Source organism: Poecilia reticulata, chromosome 12 (assembly GCF_904066995.2).
Source record: "Poecilia reticulata chromosome 12, P_reticulata-male-v2, whole genome shotgun sequence".
NCBI classification, from domain to species: Eukaryota; Metazoa; Chordata; class Actinopteri; order Cyprinodontiformes; family Poeciliidae; genus Poecilia; species Poecilia reticulata.
Genome location: NC_088841.1, coordinates 6,096,946 through 6,108,813, shown reverse-complemented (window position 1 = coordinate 6,108,813; position 11,868 = coordinate 6,096,946). Strand labels below are relative to the sequence as shown.

The window sequence follows — 11,868 nt, the reverse complement described above, 5'->3', positions numbered from 1 at the left end:
CTGGCGGTTTAGAAACATCGGCGTAGCGTGGCTTGACATCTGCGTCCGCTTTATTTTTGGACCACTTGAAAAAGCACTCATAGCGGGGATGATGGATGAAGTGATAAAGTTGGGGAGAGGACAAAATGAAAGCGGAGGAGTCCGTTTCTGGGAAGCGGGTTTCGCAGGCCGTATAACTCAGAGGCATGTGTCACAGAAAACATCGGGGCAGCTGTTTGTAATCTCGGAGCACGCCTAATGATTTTTGATCATCTCTAAAGAGCGAAAGTGGGAAGAGGGGGGGAAAATATCGAACCATTACCCTCTGGATGGACTTTTTGTTTTTTCCATTTGCACGGGTTCGAGCTAATTGAGAGGTTAAGGGCTAGTCGTGAAATGAAGGAGCAGCTTCGCCAGTCCTGTCATCATTAATCATCTGGGCTGTCAGGCTGTACCGAGAACTCACTCAGACCAAGCAGGCGGGAGGCGGATAATACCACCGGGCTTCAAACCTCCATCTCCTCCCTTATTACACAGCTGGTTTTGCCTCAGGGCAAAACATTTTGGGTCAAACGAAGGAAAGTGATGGTGGTACGATTTACACAAATGTTTTTAAAATATTCTTTTTAAAAGCAGCTTGGGTGCCCTGCATCATGACATGTAGTTTGTCGCTGGACACAAATGCAGCAGATGCAGGCACTGAGCAGATTTCATGGCATTTAATGAACAAATGAACAAAAACTTACAACCGAAAACCATGGAGGAACACAGGGAGCCAGAGTTGAGCGACACAGCAATCCAAAAATGACGACAAGGAATGGATGTGGAGAAACCAGCAAGGAGTGAAAGGAACAGAAGTGTTTAAGTACTAGGAGAGTGAATGTGGAACAATGGACCTGGGCTGATTGGCTAACTGATTGCAAGTGTGAGGAAGGGGATATATTTACTATTTAATATAGTAAATATTAGGTATTTACTATATTTAATATTTATTATTAAATATAGTAACATGAGGGCATTAACCGTTTTGAAGTTACCGTTAACACTAGAGCCGTAACACATTGATGTTGAAACACGGTGGTGGCAGAATCAGGCTGTGGCGATGCTTTTCTTCAGCAGGAACAAGCCGAGTACTCAGAGTTGATTGGCGATTATTACATGGATGGATGTAAAATTTGTGAAGTAGCCTTTGAAGAAGAATATATACTCCTTGAACGTTTTGGTATTTTGTCACTTTAAAGCTGCAGTGTGTAACCTTTATAAAAGAAAATGTTTTGTTTTTTTTAATGTGTTTATTTAAACTGTCACTACATTCACGACAGGCTCTACCGCTGCTATGGGGAGAAGTACATGGCACATACACAAGCTTGATTGACAGGGCTAAGACCCACCTCCTGCCTCTGATTGGTTGTTTCTAGTTAGCACTAGGAGAAGGCAGAGGAGCTCGATTATCTGTTTCATACAAAACTCTCACGACAGTTTAAGTGTAATAATTTTTTTTTAAATAAAAGTTACACATTCAGCTTTAAAGCCACAAATACATGTATTTTATTGGGATTTTTTTTATGACAGAACAACACAATGTTCTGACTATTAAATACAAACCACATGTTTGACATCAATGGAAAACTTACTTTGACAATCTGTAAATAACTCAAAACGCCGGCAGGGGAAAATTGTTCCTGGTTTTGTCGTAGCCAGTCACATTTTGTTTTGTCTTTTCACAAGTAAAAAACTAAAAATAAAACTGTGGTGTGCATTTGTGTTTACGCAGATACCCATAAATAAATACAAAACGAATACTTTCCTTAATTAAAAATAAATACATAATCTTGCAAATTATTTGAGGATGTAAATTTTATAGTTCATGTATGTTATGTATAATAACTGTATTCTTTTTAATCCCTTCCATCAACCTGTCAGGAGACAGATGAAATGTTGCCTCTTTGGCTGAATTTGGTTTGTTTACATGAAGTATTTAAGTTAATTAATATACACGGTCCTCTTTATGGAATAACTAAATTCAAACTTCTTTGTCACAAGTGTCAAAATTACAAAATAAAATGTAAGGATTGTTATTAGGACCCCAACTCCATATTGCCAACCCTCACTTGCACCACTGTTTCCAGCTTTCATCCAGCAGAAACAAACAAAATCTTTGGTTTCTTATAGTTGATTAAAAACCTGTGTGTGAAAGAGATGAAGTCAAACACAACAAGGGGTTCTTTCTGATTCGACCTAAAGTGAGCATGTATCGGCAGTCACCAACAGGTGGCATCACTGTCCAGCTCTACTTTTGTTGCAACAGTAAATACATAGACACAATGCATCTGAAGAGTTGAAAAGTCAGAGAAAAAAAACAACATTTCAACTCTTGTCAAAACTTCCAGTTAGACAGAGACAGAGATGAGGAACGCAGTGTTGGCAGCTGCCGGCTCATCCGCCACACTTATCAAACTAAGTGCAACCAGGTTCAGGATGCAACATGAAACCTTCGACGTGAGCCCAGAAGATCTGTTGGCCCTGGGTTGAACCCAGACGGCCGACAGCCTCGACTCAGACCCGCGTAACCGAAGCGGGCTCTCTTGTTACGGCGGAGATGGGCTGTCTTTGACCTCCGTGTCTGTCTTGTCAGAGTCGTGAGTGACCAGCGAGGCTCATCTATACTTCACCGAGGGTGTCACTTTGCGAGGAAATTGTTATGTCACCGGTGCCAATCACAAGGCCAGAGGTGGCAACTTTAGCGTCCGTCTGTCAGGACTTTGCCGTGAACACCTACAGGAGGTGGTTCTGATTCTTATCGGGACCTCGTGGGTCTGCCTGTCACACCCGATCTGAGAGCGTTACATCTGGATGTGTTCCCTTCAAGGTGACACCAAGGAGCACTCACTGCTGTCAGTCAAGCACTCTCAAAAGCCATCCATCATTGGGATCCTTCATGGTAAAAATAGCAGCTCGAACACATCCGGATCTCAGTGACAGCTTGGCTCATAAAGATTTACGTCTTCCCAGGAGTCATCTCCAGCGCTTTTCTTTTAAAAGCATTTAAACTGTAGGCATAAATATTTTTGAACAGGTTTATGTACGTTTCCTGACGTTACGTGGATTGGCTGGGGTTGTAAATCAAGCTGTGTGTGTGTGTGTGTGTTTCTGTGCTTTCACGGCCGTAATAAATCAGAGGTAATCACCTTGATTTAATGACGGAAGAATGAAAATATTCAAACCGGCAATCTTTTCCTCTAGGCGTCTTTATTTCACATAAATCCAGAGCAAGAGCAAGAGGGTCTGGACTGAAGCAGACTTCTACTCAAATCCCCCCAAACTAGACTTTTACTTTTACATGTTTTCTTTGGATAAAAAGTGTTTATTTAGACAGGAACTTAAGACTGGAGGGAGTGCGTCACCAATGATTATCCTACGTCAAACGTACCGAAGTCACAATACAGTCAGTCAAATAAACTACCCATAAACTTAACCACTAAAATCTGAAGAAGGTAGGTAACCAGGTAGTCACTGAGTTAAAAAAAAAACAACCTTAAGATTGTTCCTTGTCAGTACATGTTTCACGCAGGGTGATAATTGGTGGTGCACCCCCTCCAATCATGATTTCCTGTGTAAACCATGACTGATATTCGCATAAAGAACCTGCAAATGAAAATATCCAGGCAATATTAAAGATTCATAAAATAGCATTTACTCAAGGAATTGCACTGTTTTTGAGATCTGAGGTGTTTTTAAGAAGGTAGAAACACGTTTTAGTCTTGGCCTTTTCAGGACTCATGTCCAGTTCCAACTAACCTAGAGTTAAGCTAGTTGAGGATGCCAAAATCTCCTTATAAACTTGCAAGAAGTTTAATTCAAAAACCCTGATCAAGCCTTCCAGTTCAACCGATTCAAACCAGAAATGAAAACAACAGAATACACGTCTTCAGTGTGATTTATTTACCAAAATATGAGCTCCCATTTCACCGCATCACCCTTGAAGCCCCACCACGGGGTGTTTCAATATTACAAAAAAATATCACATCTCAGTTTTATTCATTTTGTTCAGGAAATAATAATAAAAAAAACAATCAAAAAGCTGAGAACAAGATGTGATTTTAACATTCATTCAATACGAAAGTGTTAAGACACAGTTTTAACACCTTTCCAACATGTCCGCTCACATTACTGTAAAAGGAGAATATATAGAAAGTGTTAAAGCCAGGTATCCTGTGGGAAATAAATAAACGTCATCAGCGGGAAGAAGCATGAGGAATCAAAGCAAGCATTGGGCCTGTTAAATGTGTGCACCGTTTCAGGCTTTCATGCATCTCCTGCAGGGAGAAGGCAACTGAAGCCAGTGGCCACAGCCAGCAGCCGTCCCTCACACACTAGCTTTTTTCTTTCCTAAATTATCACCGTTTGCTGAAAGCTTTTATGCACAGCCATCAATTTCCAGAATAGCACAGAGCGGTAGATCACCTCAGGGCAGTCAAGTCTCTTGCAATGTGCAAAAACAGAAGGTCTGCATGCCCTTTGAATTTGGAAAGGGAAATCTTATTAAAAATCTCGTGGATAAAAGTTCAAACCGACAGCAGAGATGCTTTTAAGAACAGAGAAAAGTGTCTCCAAGTTATTTCTGAATTCAGAAGAAGCAGCAAGTTGTCACAATTCATCTTAAAGTAAAGCATTTTTGGGAATGTAGTAATTGACTTTCTGGCAGAGCAAGGTGTTTTTTTCCCGACCAGCTAGCTACAAAGCTGCAACCAGTTAGCTCAGAAAAAGGCAAACAGCTAGCTTGACTATGTAAACAGCTCAGCTCTGCTGAATATGTTCAAATGTTTTTTTAATCTTAAAAAAAGGGCAAAATAAGCAGAAATGAGCAATTTTACAAGTCGAATTAGAAACATTATCTAAAGTTTCCATCAGTTGCTTCAGAACTCCTTCCCTGTTTGAAAGTTGTTTGAAAACTAAAAATTACTGCTTCAGCTGAATTATTCCTTTTGGACAACATTTCACATGAGATTCAGAGAGCAGCTGAGGCCAGGACAGCTAGTGTAACAACTTTTCCAGGTGCTGTGCTAAGCTAAGCTAATTGCCCATAGGTTCACATTTAAGAGGTGCATGGGAGCCATTTTAAACTTCTCACCGAAGCTCTTTGCAAGAAAGCAAACATGATTAATCCCCAAAATGTCAAACTACTCTGAGAAACACATAAGTACATGGTGTTCTATTGGTATCCAAGAGCTGACGCAGATCCAAGTCTTTGACTGTAGAGAGTGTAGTGAGGATAGTAAGGGCCAGTGGTGGGCAGAGAGTGCAGGGAGATGGAGGAAGGCCCAGAGGGGAGATGGACCTTACTGTAGGGGTGATAGCGAGCTAAACCCAGACTGGGGGGAGCCCTGAGCGACAGAGAGCTGGGGAGGGAGCCCGGGCTGCTCTGGTGTGGGAGGTGCAAGTGGCAGGATGCGGGTCCAGATGAGGAAACGGAGAGCAGCTTACTGTCCATCCCCACAGTCAGAGCTGTGTGGGTGCGAAGGTGAGCCAGGAGTTCATCTGAGGTGGCGAAGCGCTTGTCGCAAGGTCCTCCAGCGGACACCCAGTTGCAGGCGTGGGGAAGGGGGTCGTTTGGTAGCATAAAGCCGTACGTGTAAAGGGGATGAGACAGGGAGGGGGACACGCTGGACGACAAGGAGCTTTGGTGGAGTGAGTGAAGCGGGTGGGAGGGATACACCATGGGAAAGCTCGACTTTAGGGTGGAGGAAGGGTCGTGGATGCAGGAGTTGCAGTTGCTACTGCCGAGATGAGACACACCAGGGTAGCTTAGACAGTAAGGGTCCCTGCAAAGGCCCTGCATGAAGGATGGCGGGGAGGCGCCCGTCAGAGGGCTAGAGCTTGTGTGTTTTCCTCCCATGCTCAGGCTCGATTTGGACGGGTCCAACCCTGGTAGGAACTGGGATGGGTAGCCCGCGTAACCCCCCATGACAGATCCATGATAGGCCATATTGGAAGAGGGTAAGGGGAAGAGTGGCTGGCTGTTTTTGTAAGGAGAGATGGGCGTGATGTGTCCAGGGCCAAGGCTAGGCTGGGCGGCCTCGGCTCTACCGCCGACGTCCTGGTTGGAACCGCCGTCGGAGCTGCTGTTGCTGCAGTTTGTGCTCGCCCGGACGTGGCTGGAGTTTGCGTGGTGCGGGCTGTCTGCGCTCGCCTTGCTCACATCAGCGTCTTTTTTTGGATTGCTGTGGTTATTACTAGTGGAAGTGCTGGTGGGGCTGCTCTGCTCACGTCCTGGTTCAGAGCTAAGAGTTTGGGACTGCAAGGCAGGCTGTCCACCGGGAGACTGGCTCTGTTTGTGATGCTGATGCTGCTGAGCCTGTCCTGGGGGGGTGCTGGTGCCTCTGGAGCCAGGCGAAGAAGCGTGGGATGGGTAGGACTGCTGGCCGCTGGTTGAATTCCCATTAGTGGTTGAGCTGCTGCTGCTCGGCACCCTGAATCCAACTTTGTCACCGCTAGAGCTGCTGGCAACACCATCCCTGCGACAGTCTACGTTGCTTTTGTTGTAGGGTTTAAAGCTAGATTTGTCCTCCAGAGAAGGGCGGTGCTCCCCCAGCTTCAGGCTGGAGGATGACGACCGACTGCTGGATTCTTTGTCCCCCGGGCTGCAGGAGGAGCCGAGCTTGGAGGAAGAAGGAGGGTCCGGTTTACCAATCTGAGAGCAGGTCTGAGCCAGCAGGGCCAGTGGACTCTTCTTAGCATCCAGCTACAAAAAAGCATGAGATTTGGGTTATTATGAGTAGGAGAACTTTAGTTTCATATAAAATATTGTAGTTTAAATCCCTTAACCGTCCAGCAGCTCAGAATGTCACAGGTAGACGGCGGGGAGAAGGGGGGGGTGGGGGTGTCCTGTCAGACCATCAGTTCCCAAAACCACACAAAAAATGAACTTCATAAAAGTGCACACAGAGTCGGTGCGACCCTGTAGGACTGTGTAAAGGGTGAAAAGCCGTCTCTTAAGACCAATGGAGGGTTAAAAACAGAAAATGTTTTTAACTCTCCAGCGTTTCTCTGTGCTTACAAATATGGCTGTACCTATCACATAATGACATACTTGTCTTTAAAAAAATTTACAAATAATAGAGAAGCGACAGATGCAGTTTCCTAGATGTCAAAGGATATTTTAAAACTCTGAACAACATATTTCTGTGCATTAGACATTTGCTCTTCAGCTTTTTATTCAAACAACATCTGGCATTTGCAGACTTCTCTGCTCACTGAGCAAAGCTGCGTTCTGGTCCAAACTGGGTCTTGAGATTTTAGAGCCCCTCTTTTTTTTTTCTTCCTTGTTTTGATGAATGAAATTATTGCAAATGCAGAATTTGTATAATTTCCCAAAATATGTACGAGTCAATTTCACAAGGAAGTGCTTTAATATGTGGAATGTTTACATAGATAAGACGACGTCACAACAACAATCATCATTTGGAACATGCTCAATGCATTCTTTGTTTCTTTTTTTTTTCCCTTTCACTTTCAGGCCTGGCGCAGCTACTGAAAATACTTTATTGGACATTTTTAGACTTAATGCTGCGTTTCTGACAAACTCTTTTCTTGAAACAGACACAAAGATCTGGAAACACTAAAAAAGGAAAAACAGAACTTTGAAGTTGATGAATCTAAAGTAATTTGTATGGGGCACCAAAACCAGTTGTTGCCCAGGGGCCCACATTATCTTCAATCAAGCCCTGGCTGTGATGTTTATTTTGTTTCAACACTGACCCAGACCCCCTCCCCCAAGCAGCATTTTATTGAAACTACACACACTCACACACAAAAAAAACTTGACTAGCCATCTAAACAACATGAGTCTGTAGTTTGACTAACTGGGTGATAATTGGACAGGAGCTTTGGGCTTTAAAAAAAAAAAAGTAACATTTACATGTCTTTTTTTCTGAACTGAGTAAAGACAAAGGTTAACCTCCAGTGTTTGAGGTAAAAGTGAATTTGCATCAGCTGCAAATCGGCAGACAGCCGATTAATCTAGTGAGTTTCATTTGCTTTTTCAAGGTACATAAACTTGTCATTAAGTTAAAAACTACGGAACATTTTTCATTGTTATATTTTTACTGCAGTCACAATAGAATTATGCATTCTGGATAAAATTAAAAAATAAAACAAAATAACAACAAAAAAATACTATTTCTCAATTTTCCTTCTCTTAAATCAATTTCCTCATCGCCGCCGTGAAACCACACAAAGGCTTGCAGTTCAAAGCGACCATCTGTAAATCATTTTAAAAAAAAGTCAATAAATACCTCGATGCTCACTGGCGCGGACGTTAGAGGCTGTAGATATTCCGGATGGAGCAAGTGTCCGGTGTGCGCCGTCAACATCTTGATCAGCCGGATGGGAAGCCGCTTCGCTTGCCGTAGAGGGTCCAGAGGGGTCAGCAGTGAGACCGCGGCGCCGGGGCGAGACCTCTTAGACTCGGTGGTGTCGCTGAGTTCGATCCGCTCACTAACTCGATCCGCAGCTGGTCCCGAAGGCTGATATTTCATTGGAGATAAAGCCGGGTGATGCGCGTGATAGTTTCCCCCCTCGACACCACACCTCACGAGACGTTTTGTATAAATGAAATCCAAGCAGAAGCGCAGCGGGAGGAGTCCCTCAAATGTCCCGGAGGACAGAGAAAAAGACGCCCCGGTCCCGGTGCGCTACTTAGTAGGAAGCATCTTCATGTATCCAACTTGAAATATAGATCCGTGAGGAAAAGAGAAACAAACACAAGTTTAAAAAAAAAATAAAAATAAAACATGCAGCACGGTTGTTGTTTTTTTTTTTCTATGGAAGTGTTAAAAGATCGTAGAATCCAAGGTTGGAGAAGACCTGGTCCAGTGCGTGCGCTCCGGCCGGACTTCTGCGGCTCTCTGCTCACGACGGGCGCACAGGGAGGCGCAGCAGCCGCGGTCTGCCCGCATCAGGAATGAGCTGGGCGGGGAGAGCGTGCATAAGAGGCGGAGCCTAATCCGCGCGCAAGGTGACAATTCTCACTCGTTTGATTTATCTTTTCTTTTTTTTTTATCATAATCGCCTGTGACAGAAGGAAATAACAATAAAGTTAGAAAGAAAGGAATGTGTTTTTAACAACACATTTTTCAACGATATATATATATGGCTGCACAGTGGCGCAGTTGGTAGAGCTGTTGCCTTGCAGCACGAAGGTTCTGGGTTCAATTCCCGGCCCCGGTCTTTCTGCATGGAGTTTCCATGTTCTCCCAGTGCATGCGTGGGTTTTCTCCAGGTACTCTGGTTTCCTCCCACAGTCCAAAAACATGACTGTTAGGTTAATTGACCTCTCCAAATTGTCCCTAGGTGTGAATGTGTGTGTTCATGGTTGTGTGTCTCTGTGTTGCCCTGCAACAGACTGGCGACCTGTCCAGGTGACCCCACCTCTCGCCCGGAACATTAGCTGGAGATGGGCACCAGCACCTCCCAACCCCATTAGGGACAAGGGTGTAAGAAAATGGATGGATGGATATATATATAAATACATTTTACACCCTCAGAAACAGAATTAAAAACTGTCTAAAAAGCAGTCAACATTGTTAAAATAAAATATCACTGAGATAAACTAAAAAAACCCTCTGTTTTAACCATCAAAGTAAACATTGTGTCAAGTTTCTACTGTAATATTGTTTATCTTATTTCTTATGCTAGTATAAACTGAAAATTTTGTTTGTCCAATTAGAAAATTTAACAACTTCCAGTTAGCTCAACAGGCTACCCTATGTACCATTCCTATATCCATACAGCATTTGCACAAACGTCACTCAACTAGAACCTGTTTGACAACATGGAGCAGGCTAAGAGATCTTGATGGACGGACTGACAGTCTCATAAGCTGCTGTGTTTGGATTCCTACATCAGAATGTGACGCTAACGCAAAACTTACAAACTGTAAGCCTAGGTATATATGTTAAGAATGACCAATACATCAAAAACATGAAATACACTTTAAAAACACAAAGGACAACAGAACATGAAAATTATGTTTTTTTTCGAAGACATGATTTCAATATTTGAACCCTCTGAATATAATAACAGGTAACAGTTTTCTGAGCCTTGTTTTATTAGGAAAATATTTATTCCCAAAGCCTTTTAAGGTAGCAGTCGGCTAATTTAATTACTAATATTCAGGTATGAGTTAATGACAACACCTGACTCCAGTCTTTCTGAATCACGGTGGCAGAAAAAGAAACTTGTACATCATCAGCATACATATTGCCTGAGAAGTTGGATCACTGTAATCTGAGCGAGTGGCATAATATCAATGTTGAATAAAAGTGGCCCGAGAATGGAGCCTTGAGGTACCTCGCAAGTGAATGCATCACTGGGATCCAGTAAAACCAGGGCACAAGTTTCTGATGTAACATTGGGACATATGTCATTCAAAACCTTCACCAATGCAGTGTTGGTGCTCTGGGATGGGCAAACACTTTTTTAGAAAGCATTAAAAAGATATGCTGCCTTTTCAGTACACTCACTCTTGGAGATTCAAGATTAGTGCCATGATGGGCTTTAACCTTCTGACCCACATGCAAATCAACAAGTCCGAAATAAAGGTAAGGAGTTTTATTTCCTTGCAATAACAGAAAAGTAGTTCTCCTTGATCCTTCCAGGAGCGATTGAGTGGTGCGGAGGGAGCAGCGGGCAGGCAGACTTGCAGGTGATCCACACGAGAGGAGACAGCAATGGAACAGATCCCGTAGGTGAATCCGGAAACTGATCTAGAAACGGAAACACAAGGACTTTAAACCACTGGAAAAATATCAAAGAGACAGATCAAAAACAAGTACTATGGACTACAGGAGAGGGCTGAGAGACTACCGGTGCACGTTAATCATCCAGCACTGAGTGAAGGTTCTGCTGCTCCTTTATCCCCACCACTGATGGGGCTGATGAGGTCCACCTGTGTAGGCTGCCCAGGTTCCTCACCAAGATCTTCGCTGGAAAGATGCATCACTCACACTCACACACACACACACATACTGGAACCCTGACACTACCCCCCTTTTAAAGACCGCCTCCAGGCGGTCCGGATGAAGATGACCGATGCGAATCTTCAAAATCCCTAATAAGATCAGGGTCCAGAATGAAGGAACGTGGGACCCATGACCGTTCCTCAGGTCCATAACCCTGCCAATCCACAAGATACTGGAACCCCCTTCCCCGGCGACGAATAGCCAGAATCCTCGTGACGTCATATGCAGGGTGACCATCAACCTCCCGGGCGGGTGGTGGGGGTCTGGAAGGAGGGCAGAAAGGGCTGGAACGGGTCGGTTTAATAAGAGAAACGTGAAACACAGGGTGGATCTTTAACCCATCAGGAAGCCTGAGGCGTACGGCTGAAGGACTGAGAACAGAGGTTATTTCAAAGGGACCAATAAAGCGAGGGGAAAGCTTACGATTGGATGATTTGAGATTGATGTCACGAGTGGAGAGCCAAACCTCTTGTCCAGGAGAATATGACGGTGCCGGGGTTCTCTTACGGTCTGCCCATCTGCGGTTGTCCTCGGCTGTCCGGTTGAGAGCCGCATTGGTCTGTGTCCAGATGTGTCTACAACGGCGGATGTGATGGCGAACAGAAGTGACGGATGCTTGTAGCTCATCTGAAGGAAACAGAGGGGGCTGATAACCAAGAGAGGACTCAAAGGTGATAGGCCCGTGGCTGTTGAGGTGTGGCTGTTGTGGGCATACTCCACCCAAGGCAAGTGCACACTCCAGGATGAAGGGTGCGACGAACAGAGACAACGAAGGGTAGCTTCAAGCTCCTGATTCAGACGCTCAGTCTGACCATTAGTCTGGGGATGAAACCCAGAAGTGAGGGCAACCTTAGCTCCTAGAGCGGTG

General features: G+C 44.2%; 1 protein-coding gene across 1 annotated transcript in view; it reads right to left on the bottom strand.

Moving 5' to 3' along the window:
• Window positions 1–3,898: 3,898 nt before the first annotated feature.
• The window catches only part of LOC103473319 (zinc finger protein 703-like), a 32,568-nt gene continuing 24,598 nt past the window's right edge, over window positions 3,899–11,868 (bottom strand). Inside the window, exons 2-3 of the mRNA XM_081613515.1 lie at window positions 8,274–9,049; window positions 3,899–6,721 (exon numbers count right to left, since the gene is read on the bottom strand). Coding sequence (XP_081469641.1) covers window positions 5,192–6,721; window positions 8,274–8,516 — 1,773 coding nt within the window. The 5' untranslated portion in view covers window positions 8,517–9,049 and the 3' untranslated portion in view covers window positions 3,899–5,191. The remainder of the gene's footprint in view (window positions 6,722–8,273; window positions 9,050–11,868) is intronic.